General features: G+C 41.9%; 1 protein-coding gene across 1 annotated transcript in view; it reads left to right on the forward strand.

The window, feature by feature from the left end:
- Positions 1–25,673, forward strand: part of LOC111650331 (PDZ domain-containing RING finger protein 4) — a 48,737-nt gene extending 23,064 nt beyond the window's left edge. Inside the window, exons 2-8 of the mRNA XM_023400201.2 lie at positions 5,928–6,181; positions 8,563–8,665; positions 17,257–17,355; positions 19,640–19,702; positions 21,422–21,523; positions 22,317–22,445; positions 23,424–25,673. Of these exons, the coding sequence (XP_023255969.1) occupies positions 5,928–6,181; positions 8,563–8,665; positions 17,257–17,355; positions 19,640–19,702; positions 21,422–21,523; positions 22,317–22,445; positions 23,424–24,896 (2,223 nt within the window). The 3' untranslated portion in view covers positions 24,897–25,673. The remainder of the gene's footprint in view (positions 1–5,927; positions 6,182–8,562; positions 8,666–17,256; positions 17,356–19,639; positions 19,703–21,421; positions 21,524–22,316; positions 22,446–23,423) is intronic.
- The last annotated feature ends 845 nt before the right edge of the window (positions 25,674–26,518 follow it).

Genomic DNA, 26,518 nt, shown 5'->3' on the forward strand with positions numbered 1-26,518 from the left:
TGTAGACAGTGGCACGCATTCTGTCGACTCTCTACTGTATCTCTGTCTCGCTGATAAAAGCAAAAAATGCCCCCCAAAACCTACGACTTCCAAGGAGCATTTCGATATGAAACATCTAATCATGGATGTAAAATTCAGTTGCATCTGCAGGGACTTAATGGGAAAAAGAATTTTGAGAATTGTGTTTGTTTTCTTTCTTGACAAGAGTTAGATGTGAGAATACAGGCACCGCTCTCCTCTCTGTACTCATGAAACATGAAGCACCAACAGCTGCCAATTACTATATGTCAGCATAAAGAATGGAAACAGGGAGAAACCACTAGCCTGTGTAACAATATCCACCTAGCAGCACCTTCAAAGTTCATTAATCTGGTTATATCTGGTTGAAAGTGCAAATAAACCAAAGTGTAAAAGCAGCAAGTTGCAGTTTTACATTATCTGTGAGACTTCTTTGTTTCTGTTTTGAGACACATTATTAATATAATTAAGGGAAAACCTTTACAGTGCGGAAAAATATTAGTGCCCCCACACACACACACTCACACACACACACACACACACACACACATACACAAACACTTCCCAACACTAATCGTCCAAGCTGTGTGAGAAGCTTATTCACACAATGTCTGGTCATGTCTCATCACAGAGTGTTAGAAAATAATTTTTATTCTATGATCACTTAGTTTTGATGCTTGCCCAGTGGCACTGGTCCCTCTTCTATCAACAGACCTCAGCTCTAGTGGCCATGCTTCCTTTGTTCCCCCTCCACTGTACCTCCACCTAATCCAGCTCTGTCATGATCCTCAGTCTCCTCCAACTTATCTGAGCTGACTGGACCCTAACGCTGAAGGATCATGTTGTCTTTTCCCAAAAGATGAGAAGATGGACCAGGCGTGTAATCACCGCCTGTAACAATCACACCCTCGAGGCTAGGTGACCTACATGTTACACCTTCTCCATCTGCCTGCATACACTTAACACCTCACACGCTGCCACTCAAACCAGCAGGTGATGGCACACAGGAGATGTAGACTGTGTGCAACAGAGGTTACTGCATGTACAGATGTTAAGCACAAAAACCCCAAGGTTAGACACGCTGGTTAAATATGAGCATCCGATGCTCTTTCTACTGTTACTTCTGCTGAAAGCCTTGTTTACATGTCCCTGTAGCTGAAGTAGAAACAACAACCTTGCTTCATTCAAATCGCCACATTTTCCTGCTCAATCAGGATATGAGTGAAGGCCGATGCTTTATCCTTGTGCACAGCATAAACTCTAGAACACTGAAAACAACAACATTTCATTAAGATTCAAAGTGCTACATGCAAGTCATAAAGCAATGTGTGCAGTTAATTCTAAAGCATAAAAAAGCTAATGGACTATTAGAGTCTACCGCCTGAGGCTGCCTTTTCTCCTTGTAGAAGAGGTACATCAATCACTATCAGTAATCCCCTGCAAGCTGCCGGCAGTGTCTTTGCCTCCCGCCACATACACGGCCCCTCAGCAGACGCAGCATCACATGTGGCTGGAGTTGACGTCTTAACAGATAAACTGGCTCCACTTTACTACCACTGTCAGTACATTCTGCCCTCGGTCTTTGGAGATATTGATGGGAGGCAGGAGTCGATGAGACAATAGCACTGTCAGAGGAGAAGCCTGAGGAGTCCAGCTAAGCTGCTGCATGTTTGTACTTTCTTTGCTCGTCCTCGTACCTGGAGGATAAACGATAAGATGGGACACAGATGAGAGAACCTTGGAGATTTTGCTTTGCTGTAGGCTCACAGTTGTAAAAAGCAGCGACTTTTCGCTGAAGTTTTCAAGTAAGTCTGTTTGTTTGCTGGAAATGGCTCAGAACAGCTTAAAGTGACGTGAGATATTTACTGAAGTGGAGAGTTAAAGCACAGCTGCGTCACAAGAACACAATTTCTGAATGTCTTTGTCAATATGGGATTCTGCCACAGAGAAAATGAAGGAAAAAGGAAGAGGTTTCATCCTTTCGTTACACTCCACTAAGCAGGTTTACTCCGTTTGTTGTGAGAAAGCCGGTGGTTGTCACAGGGGCTTTGAATGAAAGCACATTTCTCCTCTGGCTACAGCTGCGGCATATCCATGTGCAAACAGTCAGCAGATGCGTCTTGGTCCAGCTACTCCATCCCGGCGCCCATTTCCTTCCAACTTCACATTTACCTGATCATCTCCTGGCCCAATTGTCTAACAAATGATCTCTCATGAATAATCAGCATTGTTTTGTTCCAGACCAATAAGACAATTCATGTTGACTCAGTGCATATGGAGCCGTTTTGACCATGACGTGCGTGCTGATCTGCCTTGGACTCGATAAACACTGCAGCTGCTAAATAATTTGTTGCAAACAGATTTTGTTTACCAGCATGTGTTTATGAGTGAATATGTATTTGCATACTCTCCATGCACACTTGAAGAGGATGGTTTATGCTAGTATAACTACACTGAAATATGTGTGATCAAACTTTAAGTGGCTACAGCTTGTTCTGAGTGGAGGCAGTGAAATTATGTTTGATTTTGTCAAGTTTAAAGCTATTTAGGAAATTCGCCAATTTGAAAAATAAATAAATAAATAGAATTCACAGTAAAATTTCACTGTAAAAAGTCACCTTCATCATGCCAGCTTATAATGCACTTTGCAGAGAGTAAGGCTGTTGCAAGACATCCCAAGGACTGTGCTGAAGGCAGATCTTCACTGTGAGAATATCTGGGAAGCTCCAGCCAGGCTTATAGAAACCCCTTCCCATCTGTCAGACCACACAACTAGCTGAAGCAGTGTGTTTAGCTGGATAGACATCAGCCAAAGGGACACAAAAGGGATGGCAAAGTCCCCCATGCGGGAGTTAAGACTCCTTAATATTCCTGTGCTGATTGAGAATTAATTGTTCCATCTGGCTCTCATGAAAACTAGCGATGAGAATGGAAAAACAACACTCCCTCCTCTTTTCCTGACGTGTTTTCTCTTGTTTCATTATGGTCATGGAGTGTTGCTAGCAAAGCGGTGAGGGTTGGAGGAGGAGGAGGAGCTTAGGCTGGACAGGCTGTACCAGAGGGAGAGCTGGGAAATTTGATCATTTTTCTCCTGGACTGTCATACGCCATAGGCTGCCTCATTTGTCTGCTCCAACTCCTTTGTCTCCACCAGGCTCCCTGTTCCAGCATTAGGCTGCGGAGCAGGAGACAAGCAGGAAAATAAGTCAGAGGGAGAGAGAGAGAGAGAGAGAGAGAGAGAGAGAGAGAGAGAGAGTTAAAGGTAGTATATGAGCTAATTATTACAGTGCTCCATGTTTCTTTAATACAGTACTTAAAGTCTAATGTACATGCTGCAGTATGTAATAACTGCTGACTGGCCAAAACCCAATGAAAGCAGGTGTGAGGGGAAGCTGCAAATTGCCCTGCAGTTCCACAGAAGTGGAGTTGACCCAGTTTATCTCCCACTCAGGTGATTAATGCAACATCGCTACAAACAAAGGTCACATCAGGAGGCAGGGGAACAGGCCAGAGCACAACAAGAGCTAAGGGAGTTATATATGGCTATTGTTATGGCTGAGAAAATAAGTTATTTGTTGTTTTGTAGGGCATCACTCAGTCTCTGGAGACACACACACACACACTCACACACACAAACACACACAGGAATGAACCAGGAATGAGAGTAACACACTATTATGAGGCAATAACATTATTACATTATAAATATTTTTTGTATTTTCTGGCAGCAGGTAATGATGTTAGCGATGTGGAAGTATCTTAAATTGGAAGAATAAATTAAAGGGGCCCCTCCACTGATTTCAGATCAATTTACTTAATAGTTGTTCAATGTCTTCTGGGGCTCTTCTGGAGGGAGCTTTATACAGTTAGAAAATATAACCCCTTATGATGTCATCGGGGGTGGGGATTTGTCTCAGAGGCTATTACAGGAAGTGTAGGATCCAGTGTTGTTTGAGCTTGGAGTCTATTCTCTGCCTCGTCTTTGTCGATTTTCTACCATTCATACTTGTGAGTCCCCCAACATCATAGAAGTACAGTACCACATCGCTGGAAGCAAGAGACAAGCAAAGTTAGAACACCAGCTGTATTAGACAAACACCTAAATAACGTGTGTGTGCGTGCATGCTTGTCAGAGAGAGAGAGAGAGACCCAGAATGGGAATACAGAACCATTTTGGGATGTTTTAAAACTGTCTTTACTTTTCATTTGTTCACATAATGCAGAAATTCCCACCCTGTGGTTCAGGCTCCCCTTCAAGTGTCACAAGGTCAATTGAAAGGAGTAAGACATGATTCATTTCTGACTTTTCTTCAAAGTTTCATCTTCTTTCTACTGGAGAATTTTCTGGTCTCGAAAATGATATAAACTCAAATTAGGACAAACTAGGACTGCTCCCAACTCACAGAAATACACATCCTCGAATTGATTAATCAAAATCATTATCAGCAGGTTAATCGATAACTGTTTATTAGAGCCATAGAGTGACAAGTCGGAATGGTTGGGAAACACAGACACTAGTCATGTATAGCTCAAATAGGGATAAACTGCTGCACATACATGAACATTAGACATCCTGTCTGTACTTTACTGCAGCTTGAGGCAGTCATTTCCTCAAAATATACAATGTCAAATTGACTGTGATGTGTTAGGGAACATGCAAAAAAGAAGAATTAGTGATGAAATATCTGTTGGGTTGAAGATATGAGCTCTCTGCAGGAGTTTCCCTGGTGGCCTCTGTGTCTTTAACATTCATTAAGAGGCACCACAGACACACAGCCAGAGTTACTTGAAACTGTCAACTGCTCATGAATTTAGGTCATTTTGTTAGTCAGAACTAGGTTATTGGGTGATTTTTATTCATTTCTACCTCTATGTTGCATTTTAAAAAGGTTGTGATTCAAGCCCTGAAACACTGCTGCTTTCCAGTTTCACATGTGAATATAAATGCTCTCTTTTGCTCTTCTAGTTATCATTTTAACTCATTTCATTTTGCCATGTGAGAAAAACCTTTTTTAAATACAACTGCAAGTGTAATTATGCTGTGTCTGTCTTTTTTTTCTTTCTTTCTTTCTTTCTGGAGTTATCTAAATTATAATCTCTGGTTTCAGCCTTTATACCAAAGCACATTCTGAGGTATTCCACAGCCATGGTTTCTCTTCCAGAGAAAGTAATGGTGCTAAATGAAGCAATGATTTTCTTCATATGTGCCAGCTGTAGTGCAAGTGATTTTCAATCTGCCAGAAGATCCAGTTCATTTTGTGTAGATGAAATTGAAGACGGACTGAGTGAACAGGGGCCGTTTGGGCTTTGATCTAACATTCTGATAATGTTGCATCAAACTGTAAATTTGTGTTTATGTTTTCCAATGTTGTTTTCATGAAGATTTCTTTTTGATCATCTGTCCAGAAGGCATTCAGGGGAAAGAAAATGTACTATTCAAATTTCTGTCTGAATGCCTCTACCCTGAGCACAACAGGAGAGCTGTAGTGCTGTGGGTAAAATCGCTAAGGAGACCATGGAGGGTTTTTTTTTTTTTTTTGAGAAGTGATGCTGGAGATTTTCTGTTTAAAAAGAAAAGAAAAGAAAAGAAAAAAAGTAAGGTAGTTTAATTTAGGGTATATGTATGTAGATCAGACCCAGACCAGCGTCTCTTTCTTCGTATAAAGAGCACAACAGTAAGAGTAATATTGGCTGTACCTTGTTTTCCCTCTTGGCTTTTTTTTGCTGGCTTTTAGTCTAATGTCATTTAACCAGAAAACACTGGTTCTCTGTCTCTGCCCACTCAGATTACATCTATAACCACAGCAATTCTGCTTCCATGAAACATTTCTATAGCAAAAAGCCAACAAAACAGTCCCAACAAATAGATTTTCATCTCTCACACACAATATTTTTCCATGTCTTCCTCAGGTGAATGGAAAGGAGTTGTCCAAGTCCAGCCATGAGGAGACTGTGGAGGCCTTTCGCGCTGCCAAGGACCCCGTCGTGGTGCAGGTCATCAGGCGGACCCCCAGCGGCCGCCCCCATGGCCCCCCTCAGGAAATCCATGTGGTGGATGTGTGCACTCAGACCGACATCACCTTTGAACACATCATGGCGCTGGCAAAGCTGCGGCCTTCGACCCCTCCTGTGCCTGACGTCTGTCCCTTCCTGCTCTCTGACAGGTGAGTACAACAGGAAATGTACGTAGTTAGTTTACATCTCTGTAAATCAACCACACTTAATAAGGCCCAATAAATGTGATTCAGAACAGAGAAGATAATTTTAAGCAGGTCTGTCGTTTGATATAATTTAATATATTTTTATTTAATTTGAAATCATTACAAATTATTTCGGTTCAGTGCCACAAAGAGCGACGCAGAGTTTGTTGTTGTGTCTTTGTTTTGACTTTGGCTGCGACTGATGGTAATTACCGAGGGGAAAAAAATGAGTGGGAGGTGTTATTGAGCTATGAAGCAGAAATATCAGTGTTTGCAGAATTAGCATTAGCATTACAAGTATGCAAGACGCCTGTAAAATATAAATGAACTGTCGAAGAATAGTAAAGGATGCCGGCTATTAATACAGAATGCATGCATTTCGCATTTTAATGTTCAGTATTAAGGGTTCATTTAAATGTATCACTAATTATGGAAAATCAGAGTATAAATGTAAGCAATCAAAAAAAAAGTCACAGCCTCAAGTGACTTTGAAAACAGGAGCATTTGGATGTGCCAGGTCATAGCGACTGTTATTCCTACATCACTTGAACACAGCACAGACATTTGGGAAAGAGTTTATGATTGAGTGGCAGATATAAAAGAGATACTGTACATACTTACAGATAAATCAATACTAACAGTTGAGTCTGAGGAGACTCTCTTTCACATGCCTCCTGTATACTGAGATACTGACGCACAGAAACATAATTCAGGTGTAAGATTAAATATGTTTGTTGGTCTCGCATGTCTACAAATTTAGAAGAGATGAAAAAGAAATAGCCGGGTTACGTTGCATGTAAAATACCTCTAAACAACACATGTGGTACAATCACTACTCTAATCACATCCCGAATCGATGCTGGGTAGAAAAAGATCTCGGAGATATCATAAAAATATGTACAAAAAAATATTGAGAGTTTAAAGTATCAACAAGAGGTTTTCCTGGAAAAAACAACAAAAGGAAACAGGGTTCATTATTTCCTCTTCTGGCGTTTTAGTTTATATTCTCTTCATCTCAAAGGAGAAGTAAACTGTGAAGAAGAAAAGTTTACCATAAAAAAAGATCTGGATTTCACCTCTTGGGAACAGAACAATGAAACAATGGCAATGCGAGAGCTTTAATAGCACAGAGCTGAGAAGTCAGGACTATGTTTGTGAATCAAGTGTGTTGAGTACAGTAGATAATTAATTCCAACAATGATAAACATCCTGAATTCTTTCAATATCCGCTGTGATATGTCACTGGAGACTTCAGGGATGGAATATCAGACAGATGCGCCGTCTGTACTGCTCATTATTACAAACATCATTAGAAGTGTGTGCTATTGTCAGTGTTGCACGTTAGATATAAAGTACTGTACATGACCTGATCAAGATCATTGCCACATGTATATATATCTCACAGCATCACCATATAATTCCCCACAGGGCCTTCTTGCCATAATTGGAGCTGCTTGGCGTATCCATTTTGGCTCATGGAAGGTTTACAAGGTGATTAAAGCAAATAGGCTCATAAAAAAAAACTAGGCAACACAGAGCAACGTGTGCTTGTAGGCTACTTACAGCCCCAGGCCGAAGCCAAATGTGATCAATGTGTCCCATAAAACTCACATTTTCTTCTCTTCATCTGAGATCAGGTGCACAATCCAATATACAACAGATTTTATAGACATAACAAAAGTTTGTCGCTCATACTTTTGAGGCAAGACTGTAAAATCTGTAATTGTATTATTGGCACCCACTGCCAAATGTTGTTATATGTGTAATATTAAGGCATCAAAGAATAAAGCATTGTGACATTTACTTGTCTGGTTTTGTGACTGGAATATTGTTTTGAGACAGTTTTACAGTGCTGGGTAATCTTAAGAGTCAGACAGCCCCTGAACACATCACTCAACTTGTTTAACAGAGCGTCTTTTTGAAGTTTTTGTCCATCGTGATTATCTTGTGTGGCAACCGAAGCTGCTCATCTTGTTAGACCCTCACAATGCTGTTTTGTTCAGTGACTGAGGGAAGCATAGTGGAATTACACTGTACAGTGTGGGGGGTTTTGTCTGTCAAGAGCAGGAAGCAAATTATGTGGATATGCTGTTATTAACAAGGGGCTGTACTTTTATCACACACACTCCAGTGGAAGTGAAAGCCCTTGACAAATCCTTTATTCCTCAGATTCCCACAAAGACAAAGGCAAGGAAATCCTGTCACTTCGAGGTATTGAACACGTTTAAAAGAAAGTGAGGAGAAGGATCTTGCTTACGCCCAGCTCTCCACCTCTTTCTGTTTCTCTGCCCCCCTCCATGTCTGTCTTCCCCTCTCTTTCTTCCTCTGTCTGTCTCCCCTGACAGCTGTCATTCTCTTCATACAATGGAGCAGGATTACTATGAAGGGACAGACTACCTCTCCCCTGTTCCAGCTGATGGAGAGAGGACAGAGGAATTCGAGTATGAGGTAAGACACGCACGACATCGCTGATAACTTCAGTCTGATAGATTAATTATTTCCGGGTAATTTTAGCTTATTGCTGATATTGTATATCAGTACATATGTTGGCAGATAAGTTTGCCAAAGATAGAGAAAAGAAATAGTGTCTCCATTGCACTGTTTGTGTACCAGACACAACTGAGAGTCAGTTGAGTAAATTGATATCTGTCAATTAAGCATGACACTAGAGCCAATTCGCTTAGCTTAGCATAAAGACTGGAACGTTCGAGACTCGTTTGTTTGTTCATCATCTGTTCACATCCGAGGAGTAACTTACTGTAACTTTTGACCAAGCAGTGACTTCTGGGAGATTGCCAAGCAACCAGTAGAAAACTCTCAAATACTTATATTCAGCGCTTGCACAGACATTTATCATTTTCAGTCCCACTCATTATCCAACTCGTATAAAAACATGAACACTGCACCATGCATCTGAATTCTACACTAATTGATCTGTATGTGCGACAATCAATGTGTTGTTGTCAAGGCTGTTGCTAGCCTATGAGTCATAGGCAAGCGTCATAGGCCGTGATCTTGGCGGCTCTTTCTGACAGAACCTGTTAATATCATCGTCTTCTCTAAAGAGCTCCACAAGGCTTACTCCTTCCTTTGTAAGGTACCAGAAATGAAAATGATGCATTCATGGCCTCCATGGTGTTGAAAGGTGCGTTCGGTAGGTGTGCTAAATGCTGAAATAATTGTGTGTGTGTGTGTGTACGTGGTGTGTGTGTGTGTGTGTGTGTGGTACACTTAATGCTAAAGATTTAGTACAGTTATACTCATATGTACCAACACAAACACACGCCTAACCCTTGCAACTAATAGACACACATTGAACACTGAGCAGGCTGTATTCAATGATGCTCACGAATTGGTGTAAGGGCACACACACTTTGACTCTACAGGCAGATCCCAGGGGGACGGTAGTGACAGATGATCAGCCACATTGCACCTTACTTCTCCTGGCAATGATGACATGCCTCCATGTTTTTCCATTTTTTGGGGTTTTTTTTTTCCTTACAAGGCAAAAAGTATAAAAAGCTCCAAACATTGACACTGTTACCTGAGATTTTCTTATTGTTTTCACAACTGTGGAAGAAAACACTAGCAAATTGGTCGACACTGAGCTCGATCAAAACCAATTAAAATGAGGTGTGTGTGTGTGTGTGTGTGTGTGTGTGTGTGTGTGTGTGTGTGTGTGTGTGTGTGTGTGTGTGTGGGGCAGGTTCTGGTAAGGGGAAAAAAAGAAGATGGAAACTCATTTCTTTGCTTCTGCATCTTTACTGGGGTGTAAGTAACAGAAGCAGCTGGAGAGGTGGTGTTTCTAAGGCTGTTGATCTCTGACATATACAGATATACATACAGACGCACTGATTCAACTGTGACGGGAAGAGATAACCAGACTCCGTCTCCGCTCTCTGCTCTGGTCCAATATTCTTTATTTCTGAGTCAATGCAAGCATATTGCTGGCGAGCGCTCTGAGAAGTCTGATGTATGATGATCGCTCACCCCTCCCTCTCTCTTATTTGTTTCATTTGAATTTGTTCCGAATGCTTCCACCCACTGAGCTTCAGCCGTTTCTTCACATCCTAAAGAGATTTGTGCACCCGCTCGGATCGCAGAGGCAGCAGTGTCAAATCAGAATAAATATAATATATGAAAGCCTCTCTTTATGCCTCATTGCTATTAACAAATCCTATTATACTGTGTATGCTTTGTAGCCTGCACCATTTTTTTTTATTTCATACTCAGGGGGTTAGATACCCACTAATGCAGCCCCACTTACTGTATGTCAACTGAAAACGATGCGAAGGGGATGTAGGTAAAAGCTGAAAAGCCACTTTCAGGGTCGGCCTGATCCCTCACTCCCCGCTGAAAAAGAGAAACGAGAACCAAGGAAAGACATTTCCTTAAATTACTTTTGTTAGATGAAAAAAGCACAGTGGGGGAGAGCAGTGCACCGTCACATCTCAGAGAAACCATCTAAATCTAATTCACCTTTCTAATACACCAGGACGTCGATGTTTCTCTCAGGGTAATCAACATGAGAGAGTCCCGGAGTACAGTGGCTGATGAGGAGGAGCGATGCCAGATGCCACTGAAATATGCATTCATCGTATATTGTGTATTTGTAAGGTGTGTGGGCTCATGTGAAAAATCAGTTTGAATTTCAATTGTTATGATTCTGGACCTGGTAGATAAATGGCCACAGGATACGCCACATACCGCTTGTCTCCATCCAATCAAGCCGGGCATCACAGTTATCAGCTTGTGTGGACTAACCACTGTTTTCTGTGAAACATCAAAAGACTCTTTTGAGTTTGTTTTTAATTTACCTTTTCCACCATAGAACCTATATCACTGACGATCTGTGCGCTCACAGGCACATAGGTGCTTTAATCAATATTTTTTTACACTAACAATGGATCAGATGATTGATGTTTAATGTGATGCCGAAGGTGTCACTCATAGAGGTGAACCCACAGAGAAATAGCACCCTAGTTGGCGCCTTTTTGCTCATTGTTTTGCCAGGTGTTAAAACAAATAAAGTTCCTGAATTGGTGTTTGTGAGTGTGAGTGTGAGTGTGAATATGTGTGTGTGTGTGTGTGTGTGTGTGTGTGTGTGTGTGTGTGTGTGTGTGTGTGTGTGTGTGTGTGTGCGACACATGAAATACAACTGAAGCAGGCTGGTTTGAGTAAGCAGCGTATCAAATGCCAAAACGCTGCAACGCCGTTTATAAAACTGCGAGACAGGATCACGACTGTAATAGCTTAATTTTTTGTTGCAACAGTTGCAAGGTAAACAGTGGAAATGCATATGACATCAACGTTACAGTCGTAGTAATGGAATGTGAGCTCGTGCATATTGATTGATGACGTTGTGTTGCAGTGTGGAGAAATATAACTCTGTGTTGTTGGGGTTTTTTGTTTTATTTTGCCGGTGCCTGATGCATTGGCACCCCCACTGCGACACTAGACTGATCTCATTCAAATGAAAATTTTTCATGCAAGGCTAATGTCGGTCTGAATGCAGCCTGTCTATTTTGATTCAGTCTCACCACCACTGTTATTAACCCCGTTTTCCAGCCACAGCAGGCAGCTGTTCTCAATGAGACAGGTTTGATAAACCCACTGCTCACTATATGGGCAGCACCAAATGGCAGACTAAGTTAGCGACTAGATGGTGAACATAATGTGGCATTTAATAGCTAAAGAACTAAATATTTAACAGTTTATAGCTTGTTCTGCTTTCCCCAGTTGGCCAAAAAGTAATGCAGGTTTGAGTAACCAGGTTGCTGATGGCATTTTAAGGCAAAATTATTTCTTAAACATCATGTAAAAGAGAAAAGATTTCTGTAATTAGAAGTAAAACCCTGTTAATGCAGCTAGATTTCTGCTGGAGAAACCTGATTTTTTTTTCTTCCATGCTGTATGGACATAACATATAAACTCATCTGGTACTACCATTATAGAGGATCTATGAATGGTTTATTACCAGTTTATTAATTAGCTTGTTAACACTTTATAAATCATTTATACACTGTTATAACACATTAGATAAAATGGGCAACAGTGACTTGTTGCTTGCAAAATAAATTTCCATAATCCTTGGTGAACAGGTGTGTTTTCAGCTGGTTTGTAAATGTCCAGAGACGAGGCTGCGTGAATCTCCTCCGGGAGAGAGTTCCAGAGGGCGGAGGCTGCCGCACTGAGCGCTCTGTCACCGAAAGATCGCAGGCTGGTGTAGGGGTGGAGAGCAGACCCGTGTCCGAGGACTGTCATTATCATTAGTTACTGAGCTTTCTTTGTAACCTCCATCATTAAGCTTTTTTACCTAGCAATTAACCACCATCAGCATCTTAATGGTCAAAAAGTTTCATTTGGCAAATCAAATTATAATATCAAATGACCAGATTCAGACTCTAAGGCCTTGGCAGTATTGTTTACCTTGACATGCTATCAGCAGCTTCCTCATTATAGTCACAGGTGTTGATATGACATATGCTATCAGATTGTTCTGCACACTGGATTTTAAAATGGAGATTTGCCGCCCTTTGCTGGTTGGTATCTTCTTTAGGACTTCAGCATTCCAGGTAATGTAGTTGGTAACTTTCCTTAAGGAATTAATGAGTTACAATAAGGCTCCCTTTTACCAGTTATAAATAATAGTAATTCCTTAATAAATTATGTGTTTTACATCTTACAATTAGACTTCCTTTTACCAGTTATAAACGGAAGTAAGTCATTAGTAAGATTAATGGGTAGCAAGCATTAACTTGATCTTGCCAAATAGTGAGCCTGCATCATTGTATGAAAACTGTTATAACTTGTTTATATTAGTCAATACATAATTTATAAAGTGTTAACATCCGAATGAATAAACTTATTATAAACCATTTATAAATTCTTCATAAGGGTAGTCTTACTGCAAAGTGGCACCACTCGTCTAGGTTTTTAGACGAGCACATGCTCATGAAAGAGTGCAGACAGCGAGTCCTATCTATCCGTAGCAGGATGAAAGAAAGCACCACATTTGCATCCAAAGTAATTAAAACCTAGTCAGTCTGACTAAAGTGAAAACGGACCCTGAAATAAAGAATGGGAGCTTCTACACTTCTGTAAAGATCGATTTCCACAGATGAACGCTTGACTATCTGTGAAAGTCAGTCACATTCTCAATTTAAAGCTCTCACTACAGTGTCGTCTTAAACACTTAAAATAAACCAGCCTTGATTGAAAATATGTTCAGGGGTCAAAGGTCAAGAAATTTGATTACTGGTCGGTTTTTCAGTGACCAGGGTACTGCAGTTCTTGTAAACTCATTCTCCAGTTTCCAACTATAATGTGATTTTTTTTTTTAATTTTCCCAGTAACCATTAGTTCTGTTGTGTACCTGTACCCAGTAGGGACTGACAGTCAATGTCCACCATTAATGTTCTCCACTGCAGCTCCTTCTCAGTTTAACCTTGAAGTTGGACTTAAGTCCTGCTTCACAAGCAGTGGAGCAGTGGAAGGGGATATCTTGCAGCCAATTGATTGATTATGAATGTGCATTCCCCCCCAAGATTAAGACTAAACAAATCCTGGACTCAGCGCAGGATTCTCTGTCTCTGCCCTCTCTGATGGCTAGCTTGATTGGATAAATGAAACACAGGCCATGCCTCATAGCCAGAGTTTCACACTCAAACATCATACATTTCCTTGGATCCGTTGATGTGTATATGGCCACAACACCGTGTTAGTATCCGTTCCTTTGATTAGTTTCGGTGAGTTCTGACAACATGAGGTACTGGTAGCCATCAATGCATTTGTGACTGCCTTTTTAATTACTGGTAATCAAAGGCAATATTATTATGACAGCATCCAATGTGCTTTGATGGTGGGCGCCAATCTCCCCCCTAATCACGCAATCGCAGTCATCAATTTACTGTCATCCCTCGTCCCTGTGCCTCTCCTGCCTGAGAGGCAGAGAGCTTGGCTGGAAAATGGAGGGGGAAAAAAAATAATTAAAACGGCAAGAGGAGGGACAGAGATTGGTGAACGTGTGTTTGATGGATCAAGAGACACCCCTCTTTTTACTGAGGAGCATGAGTGGGCGATTTTTTTTTCTACATAGTTTTCTTAAAACAAGAAACCAAAAGAACATACGGTAAAGACAAAAGAGTGACGTGCTGCACATTAAACACACACACATGCAGGTTTGACATTTCATCCAACATGCAGTAATTGTAGCAATCTATTCTCTCTGATCATTTAGCCATAGGTCTCCTGCACTATATGTAGTTAATTAGTCAGAGGTAACTTTAGGCCTGTTTCCCAGAGCCAGATAGGGATGATGTAGTGCCTGCTCACACCTCTGCTTTGCCTCGGTACTAGCGATTAATTTGTGTGGTTTATTTTTAGACAGATGTCTCCAAGACATTGCTTGTGACTTCAGTATTTCCAACAGATATCCCACTTCAACTTCTCACATCATATTAGCATGCAAGGTGTGCACCGTCTCCGCAGCTCCCATTACCTCCATGACTGCTCCGTTGAATCAGGAGACGCGCCGCTTTAATAATATTGCTAACAACAATAACGGAGGTAGCTCATTAGTAACAATTTTAACATAGTTAATGATGGATTTATGCATCTGACTTTGTTCATGTAGTCGGCACGAAAGCTTCTTCCCTCTTTCACGTTGTATCCTTACATATCAGTCGGGGGTTTGAAGTTGTCATCGCTTCTGAGACAGTCAATTAAAGATCTGAGCTCCCCGTCAGGTGGAGGCTGTCGAGAAAAGATAAAACGACAAAGCTCGGATGTCGTTTCTCTCCAGCTCTTTTTTTTTTTTTTTTTTAATGTCTGTGCTAACGCGTGTGCTCTGCTGAGTGTACTTGTGTGTGTAAGTACAGGGTTTGTGCAGGGACGCAGGAATTATTCTTTTGAGTATGAGAGTGAATGGGAGTGTGTATAGCCCGGCAGCAGCAGCAGCAGCACATCCCAGTCCAAAATGTATCTGTCAATGTGGGTGAAAAGCAGAGTTCGAGAAGTATATGAAGAAATTAGTGACTGGGAAGAAGGACAAAATTGGAATTGAGCCTAAAGGTGTGTTTGTGTGTTTGTATGAGGAAATTGAAGGGGGAGGGTCATAAACAGTTTAGCAGGGGTAGCCAGAGGCACCAGGTGGTAGCTCTCTGGCAGTGGTATTGGCCTCCTCCCGTTCTTCCCCTCATCTCATCCCGCCGTGGTCAGACTTTAACCACCACCCCTCCAGACACACCATCCCCACCCGTCCTCTTCCCAAGCCTTGCCACATCTGACACGTGTAACCAGCCAACCCACACTTGTCACAGAGGAAATGAATCTGTTTCTGTGCGAGACCCCTCTGAGCCCCACCAGAGACCTCGCTACTGCCTCATTTCTCTCTGCCCCCCTCCACCCTCCTCTCCACTCAACCACCTCACTCCTGCTGCTGAGAGTTGGTGTGTTTCTGCTCTAATGAAGACCTTGGGAGGAGAGGCCATTTCACACTTGATTCCCTCCAACACCCCTTGATATGTTTCAGCATTTGGAGATGGAGCACGGGCTTGTGCTGTTTGGTGTGTTTGGCTGCACCTCTGTTGTGGGAAACAGAGTGCAGAGTGCTTTATGTGAAAATGTGGAAATTAGAAAGTAGTGTTTGGTTGGTTTTTGATTTTAGATGGGGGGGGGACTGTGGCACGCCGCCCAAGCTCTGGGTGTGGTTAATCAAATCTCACTTTTTGTGTTTTTGTAAATATGAACTTAAATGACGGGTTCGTGGAGATACCAGGGTGCTAAGTTATGTTCCAAGAGGCTCGTGGGAAATTTGGCGACCACTGATTTGTAAGTCAATAGTTTGTTTATCTCTCCCCATGGGAAGATGAGGAATACGTTAGTGCTGCAGCAAACATGTATATCTGGTAGCACTAGCATAATTACAGTTTATTTATAGTCTAACGTTCTATAAATTGGCAGCAACTTGAAAGAAAAACACTTGAGGTCCTTTGACATTCATCAAAGCTCCACCGATCAAACTCTGCAAGCTGAGAGCGTCTTTCATGATCAAACACTTTGAGACTCAAAAACCGCACACAAGAGTTGACGATTCAAACTCAACAACAAGTTGGAATTTTTGTGAAGGAACTTGGAAGAATATTTGTTATTTGATCTTCAGTGAGGGAGATCCTTCGTGTTTGTGTAGCCATTGTCATGCATCGACGTTTTAGTTTTATGTAACTGTATGGAATTTATTTGGTGTCTCAGATCAGTGTCTGTTTTCTTCTTTAAAGGTTGGTACAGAAACAGAAACTGCATTGTTGGCAAAATAATATCACCGTAAGTTCATTTCGTTTAGTCGCTGTTCTGGAGCTCAAGGATTTTTCTTCCATGTTGGTTTTACTTTTTCAGAAAAATGGGAATTTGACCTTCCGCAATTCCATGACAACTGGTCAAACTCCATCTCCTGAAGAAGTCTATGTGATGTGATCAAAGACCCCAGAACTTCTACTAAATTGACCCCGTGGTGAGATTGTTTTGTCAACTCCTATTTCCCGGGTTAAAAAATGAGCGTTATATGTTCTCTATATCCTTAAATGTTCAGCTTGCCTTCGTTCCAGGAATGACAATGTCTGCCTGTTGCTTAGGTGGTTGACCACTTTGCCCCGGACTGAAATATGTCAACAACTATCAGATGAATTGCCAACATATTTGCAGAAATTCATGGTCCCCAGAAGGCAAACCCCAATAACTTCAGTGATCCCCTCGCATGTCTAGTGCCAGCTTGAGGTTGACATTTGTGATTCAGTGTCATCCGGTTGTTGTCGATATCTCAACAACAATTGGGTGGATTGCCAAGAAATTTGGGGCAGACATTCATGGCTCCTTCAGTACCTGTGAAACTACTGACATCCCCATCAGCTGCACTTTGTGTAGTGCTAATTAGTAAATTTTGCCATGCTAATATGCTAAACTGAACATCAGCATGTTGGCATGCCACGCATGGATGTGGACTCTGTTTTTACATTTTAGTTTTTCCCCTTTTATCTACACAGGAAGTGGAATTGTGTCGACTCAACAGCCAAGAGAAGTTGGGGTTAACTCTGTGCTACAGGACAGATGAAGAGGAGGATGTGGCCATCTATGTCAGTGAGGTGAGTGGAAAACTTGCAAGATGTGAGACTTGGATGACTCGACTAGATAGGGTTTATTTCATTCATACGAGATAGATACGAGTGCTTCTTCCAGCTTAGTTTGCCATGAGGAAACTTAAGTTTTGCAGTCGAGGTCTCTGTACACATTGAATCATCTCTCTTTTATCTTTTCCCACTTTGCCTTGCTCCTGGAGACACTGCCAAGAAAATATGCATCATACATGTAAATTCCTCTCGCTAGTTTCTTGTTTTGCCAACCACCACGGTTGCTAGCTGTTAGAAAATGAAAATAATAATACTCTTGGGGCAAAAGGTATATGCATATTCTATAAATTCTACATTTAATTTCTTTGAAGTCTCACATTTACATATCATACAGTGCTGTAGAAACAGACAATCATCACAGCTAGGTCAGAGTGCCTGAGTAAAATGTCCAAACAGAAACTAGAAAAAACAAATTTTTGAGACTAAATCAATTGTGACATTTAATATTAATTTTCCAGTTTATGTTTCACTTTAGCATTCATGTGAGCATAGCAGGTTTCTCTACTGGGTGTAGTAATTTTAATATTAAACTCTTTTATCAAACACAAATGACATTATTGAACAGTTTGGCAATGTTCTAACTGCATGATTACACTTTCAACTGCCAACACTGAATGACTTCCAAGACAGAAAAAACAACAACAACAATGATTTCAGGTCTTGTTGTGCACCTAGTACTTCCAGTACAGCAGACATCAGCAAGCATGTCAGTCCACTTGTTGGTGGCATAGAAAGTGCCGTTCTCCATTCTGCTCAACTTTCTCTCCGATTCGTTTGAAGTTGACTAGGACCCTGCAAGGTGTTCGCTTTGAGAGCTGAGTGGAATATAAATCACTGAGGTCTGTGGCTCCTGGCAGCATCCTTAAGTGTTCGCTCTGCAAAAAAAAAAAAGTCAGGCTAAGAGGAGCCTGCTGCATTTAGATGAGGTGGCTGAATGTCACTGTATACAGGTTGTTGCATGCTCAAATAAGGTGCTGTTGTGTTGCATAAGAACAAATCAACGTGAAGTTTGGAAAAATGCAAGGTCATTTTAAAACATGCTAAATTTCTTAGATTTGTAGCTCGTGTTGAGTGGCCACATTGTTCCACTCGTTGTTGTTTAATTTGATTTCCCTTTGTTTTAATTGTCTTTCACAGCACAGTGGTTAACTAATGCAGAAGAACAAGAGCAGAAAAAGTACATTTCGTTTGTCCTCTAGTACATAGTTATTTCTATTCAGGGGGGACAGGGGCTGGAGTATATCCTAGCATGCATTGGGCAGGTCCCCTTGCATAAGTTACCAGTCCGTGGCAAAGCTGCGACAGGCACACTCATTCACACCAATGGGCAGCCAAGAGTTTACACTCCACCCCCCACCTCTTTGTTTTCCTCAGATCCATTTTCTCCCGACAGTTCAAACACAATGAGAAGAGCACAGTCCACACAAAAAATGGACCAAAGCTGAGAGTTAAACCTCCTTGCTCTGTGGCAAAACTGTAACCACAGCCATTTCACCACTAACAATGATGTCTTTAACAATTAGCAGATCCCCTATGTTTTCCTATATTTCAGTTGTGGATTGTTCAGGGTGTGCGTGCTCTCCCCATAACCGCAGAAAGATTATCTTCAGTTTCCCCTCCAGGCCTCCTACCCCCATTCCTGTCTAGTGACCTCCCTCCCATTAATGAGTGGTCCTCTGTGTGGGAGTGGACTATCATGAAGATGGAGTGCCACAGAACTTCACCATCTCCAGAGATCCCACCTGATAGGAGAGAGTGAAACGAATGGCCCCAGACACCGATTGATTGGCCGATGAAAGAGTGTCCTGCCCCCTTGTTCACTAACATTACTTATAGGAGGAGCAGGTGCATCATGTATTGGGGTTGAGTTATAGGCTGTAGTTGCTATATGCAGAGGCTTGTGCTCTATCAACCTGCCAGGATATCGCAACTGAGGTGCATACAATTGAGGACTTAAATGATGACGGTGATAACCCAGTTTGTTATTTGGCTTTTTCTCACGGCCAAAATGGTTTTAAAAACTGACCAAGTTACCATGGGAAAATCATTTGACATCAATGGTCTTTCCATGGCAGCTCACCCAGTGTGTGCTGCTCACATTGTTAATAAAAGCCTAGACATGTCTAGCTGGGTGATATTCATAATGAATTCAAACATTTTTTTCAGCTATTCCTTGATTCTCTTGAATTAAGATTGAAAGTGTTTTAGAGGCATTACATTTCTCCCTCTACCTTCACAGATCAGTCCCAACAGCATCGCTGCCAGAGATGGACGCATCCGAGAGGGGGATCGCATTTTGCAGGTACAGTGGGACACCCTCTCTCTCTCTCTCTCTCTCTCTCTGTCTGGCCCTGTCTACACCAGCTCTCATTTGATTCAACATAAAAAGTCTCCTTTTATTTTGTCGCACACAACCACTGTCTCCCAGCAGGAGAGCCCATTCATTTTTAATGGCAGCACATTAAAGGGGGAACTCGCCCCCGCTGTGACTGTTAGAGGGGGAGAACTGCCCCCCCTGGCTTTTTTAGTTACAGACTCAGCACCAATAGGGGTTTTTAAGAGTTCTGGTTGAGGATGGTGCTGCGCCGCAGCGCATGGCCTCCTGTGGCATAGCTGAAAGGCTAAGACTGTAATTAGCCCTTAGCTTCATCTTCAGGCCTGAGATCTGGAGGAGTTCTGCACCCCGACGAGGAGCAGCATGTTAGGCCTAAGGGCTGGACAGTGTTGCTCCTATGGGTTACGTGGGTGATTATTATTTTTGTGGAGTTGAGTTAGAGCCCCCACTTTTAATGTTAAAGCTGCACAAATGGGTTTGTTCAACCACTCAGAGGCAGAGAAACATGTAGAAAATTACATTGACACAATATCTCCTTATTTAACTGTATGATAAACCATTAACTATTTACACTTTCAGCAAAAAGACCAACATTGGTAGTTCTGTTTTGCTGATCACAATCTCCTGAGGGAAACATCTGGTTCTTCTCTGGTGTTTACTATGTTCACCATCTAGTTGCAGTTGCAGTGTACATCGGGTTTATCAGGGTTTTTTCCACTGAAAAGATACTGTATGTCTACCCATTCTAGAAATGTGATGTTTGGCAGTGGAGTTTGCAGGCCTTGACAACCCAAGCAACAAGCTGAAAGATGAGCAACACCTTTCAGATTACATATAGTCATTTAATCCATTAATCCGTTAATATGAAATATATTGATTAGTCCAGTTTTAAGATTGGCACAGGAAGATCACAGGAGCTCATTGCGACGCCACAAATTGGTAGTGTAACTATCACAGGACACTGACGATGAATGGGCGCTACAATATAAATGGCAGATGAAGGGAATTCATGAAATAATAGAAAAACAGGCTTGTTTTCTGTGCAGAAAATAAGGTTTAGTATGAACAGCAGTACACTGTGAGAGAGAGGAAAGAAGAATAAAATCCAGTAAATACTCTGCAAACAATTATTAGATGTTGGGGGCAGATGTATAAGCGCTGTTGGGAGACACCGGCAAACAATTAGACCGTGTGTTGTGTGACTGATTTACGGCAGGAGGAGGGGGGTGTGTGTTTTCGTGAGGCAGACCAGTACTCTGGCACCATTATCCAGCAGTGACAGGGCCATTAGTCTGCCTGCAAAAAGATGGACGCCCCCTGTCAGTGGCCGGTTAATTGTACAGCTAGATGTATGTACGCTGCCGGATACTTTGGTGAACACAACAGCTCCGTCGGCCCGCGGCCACTGTCCCATTCATAATCACTGCTGGGTCCTGCTTCATATTAGAGGAGCAGCAGAGAGTGTTTACAATTTCCAGAGAAAAAAAGGCATTATTGTGCAGTGGCACTTTTATTGTGGTACTTTGTTTATCTTAAGGGTTTTTGTATTGGGCAGGATAAAGCTGGACCTCACTGTATGTGTGTGTATGTATTATGCCTGTGTTCAAATGTTTGCATTTGTGTACACGAGACATGTTTGCTTACTCGACAGTGAGTGTGGTAATCGTGTTTGTGTGTCATCTTCAGATTAATGGCCAAGATGTACAAGACCGAGAAGAAGCAATGGCTGCCCTCTCCAACGACGAGAGTAGGAACATTGTCCTGCTGGTTGCCAGACCTGAGCTGCAGGTTAGAAACTACCACACACTTATCTCACACCGACATATCTTTAAGCCACTGACTGAAAAATCTGCTGTGGGCCTAACTTGGGTAAAGGAAGCACACAAGTTGCAAATTACAGCCCTGAGGTTTTGTCATTTACTGTATATTTGCTCAGAGTAAACCTTGGTAGTCTGGAGTAGCCAACCCTCTCCCCCGCTCCCTCCCCACCACCACAACCACTCCTAGTGGAAGATACCACAGAGACACCTCATCATGTTTTATTTTTATGTAGCGCCACTGTAATTGACTTCCAACACTAAGCCATAAAAGCTAATGGCATGCTAATGTGGAGTGAGTTCAGGCCCAAGGCCGATGGCGAATAAGCGGAAGGGACTCTGCCGCAGTGCAGATGAGCCAGGAGCGATAGTGGACTCTTTGTAATTAAATGTGTCTCTACGTAGTAAATCTGAAGTCTTCGGATATGGATCCCATTTGGCTTACATCAAGCAGACAAACAGATGATGGATGGTGTGCACTAAATAGGTCAAAGGCGGCAGTCTTATGTCCATTAAATCGTATTGGCTTGATTTTAAGATTAGAATGCATGTTTTAAAGATGAAGGGCGGTGTTTTGTTGGTTAAGAGCGAGCTAGCAGTTTCTCATTTCAAAACCATGTTGGGTTTTTTTTTTTCCCAAGAAAATCCCATTAGGAACACCCAACTGTTTATTTTGAGACACTGTGTCGCCATAAGCTTTAGGCCTTGACAAATAACACTCACCCTTTTACCTCTATATGCATTCCTTTTTCATTCACCCTTAGCTGGAGGAGGCCTGGCTGGATGATGAGCACAGTGAGTTCCTGGAGCAGCTGAAGATGGAAATGTTGGAGGAGCAGCAGAGAGAGGAGATGGAATTAGCTGCCTTGCAGGAGGAGCAGGAGAATGAACAGGTCAGACAGCAATATAACATACGCTTTGTGTGACTGGATTAGCGATAAGCTTTGGGTTTTAGAAACTCCTGGAAACAGTTTATTTTTATTTGCTCTGTTTGATATGAATAAAACAAGCAAAAACATTAGGTTTAAGTTATCGTTCCCACAGACTGACAGGCCGTAGTGCCCACTGTGTTATGTTACGTCATACCATCGCATTGACCAATAATTGCTTTGACAGTATTAGGTCATTATTCAAAGTCAATGTTAACCTTTTCCTTGAAATTACTACAGATCTAGGCAGCGGCATAGCTGGAATCAAACTCTTCATCGACTTTCCTCACAAAACTGAGTGAAAACAAGCTTTGCCCTTTGAAATATGAATACAAAATGATGATTATGAATATTTATGGCAGGGGACCGTTGAACCATTTAAATTCCAAACATTAGTAATCATAATTTAAAATTCTGTTTTTGTTGCAAGGAGAGCATACAACAAAAATCCATATAAATGGGACTTCAAAGACATGGCAGAGAGGAAACAATCCCTGAAGTAACAGAGCTGTATAACAGAGTTACGCACAGCAGCATATGTAATCCTTCAGGAGAATGCAGAACAGGGCTGCATTTCCTGAACTCTTAAATACGCGTGGCAACTTTTTTGTTGTCTTTTTGTCCTCATTCCATAATGAGGACAGTAAAACTACACTACATAAATTACAGTACATACAGTTCTATATATTACCCTGTTTGTAAATGCTGTATGTTTAATTAGCCAAAACATATTTACAAGCATGGTTGCAAAATGTTGATAAGTTAAAAACATATGCATTATGCATGTTAGTAATAAAAAAGGAAGTAAGAACAGTCTTGCAGTAAGTGCCACACCTTAATATGCTAATAAAAAATAGGATCATTAAAAGTTAGAATTGCAGTTGTACCATGTATTCATATATGAGTATTTCAGGTTGGTTTTGTTTACCTTATTCATTTCAGAGAGCAGAAGATGATAAGCCCACCTGCTCCACACTCCCTCATCATAAGGACAGTGTACTGACTATAAAAGACAGAATGGAAAGCTCAGAGCATAACGTCCTGGCACACATCCAGAGACGTCTGTCCCAGTGCCTGAGAGACAGTCGGGACACACGCTGTACCACTGGCTCCACGCGGCTAGAGGACAAAGAGGATGAGGACGATGATGAGACGGAGGGTGACCGTTTCCAGCAGCTCTTGGAGCTGAAGTGTCAAATTCGTAACAGCGGCGAGTACGACCTGTTCTACAGCCGCCGTAGCACCATTGAGTGCAGCATGGGGGAGCAGGGCGGCGTACAGCATGAGCTGCGTATGCTCAACGAGGAGCTGCGCAGCATCGAGCTTGAATGTCAGAACATCATGCAGGCCCACAAGCTTCGTAAGGGCCAGCAGTCTCCCTCAACGGGCCGCTCTGCACCCTCCACCAAAAACCAAAGCCTCCACCGTGGCGAGCCCACAAGGGGTAAGCTGGCAGACATTAATGAGAGGCTGGAGAAATCGGACAAGGACAGCTCCAGTGCCTATAACACAGCAGAGAGTTCACGCAGTACCCCTCTGGCAATGGACCGCTCCCCGGAGCACTCACTCCAGAGAATGGTCAGTCTCACCAACCAGAGGAACCTCTGCAGCAGTCTTGCCACTGGTCACTCTCTTAGCCTGAGCCCCATCCCAGCATGCCGTGCTCCAGTCCCGGGCAAGAGCAGCAGCCCTGACCACAGCAATCCTTCTGAGTCGGACCAGACACCTCAGGCTGAGGACGAGAGCAGAGGGACATTAAAGACACATGCTTGCCAGATTCCTTACTTCTCTCCATCCCACAGTTCCCAGCAAAGGCAGGCCAACATCCCAGCTCATGCCCGCCACTACCAGAGCTACATGCAGCTGATCCAGCAGCGCTCAGCTGTGGAGTACGCTCAGAGCCAGCTCAGCCTGCTAAGTGTGTGCAAAGAGCCTCAGAGGCCCATTATTGAGCCCAAGATGGAGTGGAAGGTCAAGATCCGCAGCGACGGCACCCGCTACATCACTAAGAGGCCTGTGAGAGACAAGATCCTGAGGGAGCGAGCCCTAAAGATTAAAGAAGAGCGTAGTGGGGGAATGACCACAGACGACGATGCAATGAGTGAAATGAAGATGGGAAGGTACTGGAGTAAAGAGGAAAGGAAACAGCACCTGGTCAGGGCAAAAGAACAGAGAAAAAGACGGGAGTTCATGCAGCGTAGTCGGCTGGAAAGCTTGAGGGAGAATCCTCAAAGCAGCAGCGAGGGTCGCAAGGAAGTCAGCATTATAGAGCTCAGCCACAAGAAGATGATGAAGAAACGCAACAAGAAGATCCTGGACAACTGGATGACCATCCAGGAGCTGATGACTCATGGAACTAAGGCCCCTGAGGGAGCCAAGGTGAACAATGCCTTCCTATCAGTCACTACTGTATAAAAAAAACAAACAAAAAAAAAAAACACACACATTCTACCCCATGCGGTATAATATACTTGCCTCGTTCAATGTGGCGTTTTTATGAGGACAATAGGAATATTTTTCACACTTTGTAACCCAAAAAGCATTTTGTAAAGAATTTATCAGTGGTGTCATGGCATTTTCTTCATGTTTTCCCAGTATTGTTTTTCACATCACTCTGCGGGAAAAACTTTTTTCTATGAAATTATGACTATATAATTATTTTATTACTTCGCACTAAACATGTTTATCTTTTCAAGCTTTTCAAGTCTATTTTCATATTTATGTTGTAATCACATTACTCAAGATAGTTGTATGAACATCTTAAGAAAAGTTAAGTATTTTTGGTTTGTGTATTATGTACGCTTGGCTATTGCAAAACATAATGAATCCGGCGGTCAGATCTATTTATGCTTTAAAATTGAAATCAGTAAGTCTCAGTGTCAGGCTATCAGTGCCCAGACATGGCCAGTTTGTCCAACTAGTCAAACCACGCAGGTATCACAAAGTTATGATAGCTTCAGTCATAATACTGTATCACTTACAACTGGAAGAATGTGTTTAATCCCTAAATCCTACTGAATTTGAAATAAATTGGGAACGCCGTTTCATTGGTCAAATGTTTTTATGCTCACAGACTTGGGTCACCCAAATATGAAATTTTAATGTCTTATTGTTACTGTTATTAAATACAGAACATTGCAACAACAAATGTATTCCAGCTCTAAAAATCGAATTAAAGATGAGACTGAGTTACTCTGTTACTCTCCAGTTATCTGAAAGAGAAAAATCCCCCCTTTCAACATGTCATCTGTTTTTGGGGGAAAAACCCAAGAGGTTTCAGATTGCTGAACATGAGCAAATGTTTTTGTCAACGGATAACTTTTGCTAGTAATAGTTTTATCGTCAGCAGTTGAAAAGTACATGAAAGAATCTTTTAAAAGTTGGATACCTCATTTTACAGTGAAACTGTTCATGTGTCCTTTCTGGTATTTGTGAACTTGAGCTTCTTCCCCCACAAAGCTGCAAACAATTGAACGAGCTGCTTCACTGACAGGTGAATGGAAAAATAACTGAGACATAAAAGTCAAAATGTCATTTTATTTACCTTTTTGTTTTTTTGTTTGTTTTAGAGATTCTTAAGGGTACAAGACTGACATATCCAAAAAGAGTCCATAGGTCCTTGTTTGTCTGGTTTGCAGCTTTGGGTAAAAATATTTTATATTCAGTTTTATTTTGGCTTAATATTTTGAGTTTTTTCTACATATTCAACAACAGATGGACCTGCTCGTAGCTTTTACATACCAGTATTTTTACATAGTTTTTACTCTCCACATCCACCTTTACTCAGCATAGCCTTAACAGCAAAGACTGAAACAGTGACACGTTGGTGTGACAACCTTTCATACACAAATTATACACTCTGTCTCTGTATATCTCTGTGCAGCAGGGAGGTATTATTCAGCCTTATTCATACATTGTATAATTTGAGTTTGTTTTTTTGTAACTGGACACATTCATAGATATTGTATAGTCATTACTGAAATAATTTTGCAGTCACAAACTGGTGTTAGGATGATTGCCACTGAGCAGGACTCAGA

The sequence above is a fragment of the Seriola lalandi genome, unplaced genomic scaffold, assembly GCF_002814215.2.
Source record: "Seriola lalandi dorsalis isolate HSWRI2012SDOR001 ecotype SW California unplaced genomic scaffold, Sedor1 jcf7180002052274, whole genome shotgun sequence".
In the NCBI taxonomy this organism is placed as follows: domain Eukaryota; kingdom Metazoa; phylum Chordata; class Actinopteri; order Carangiformes; family Carangidae; genus Seriola; species Seriola lalandi.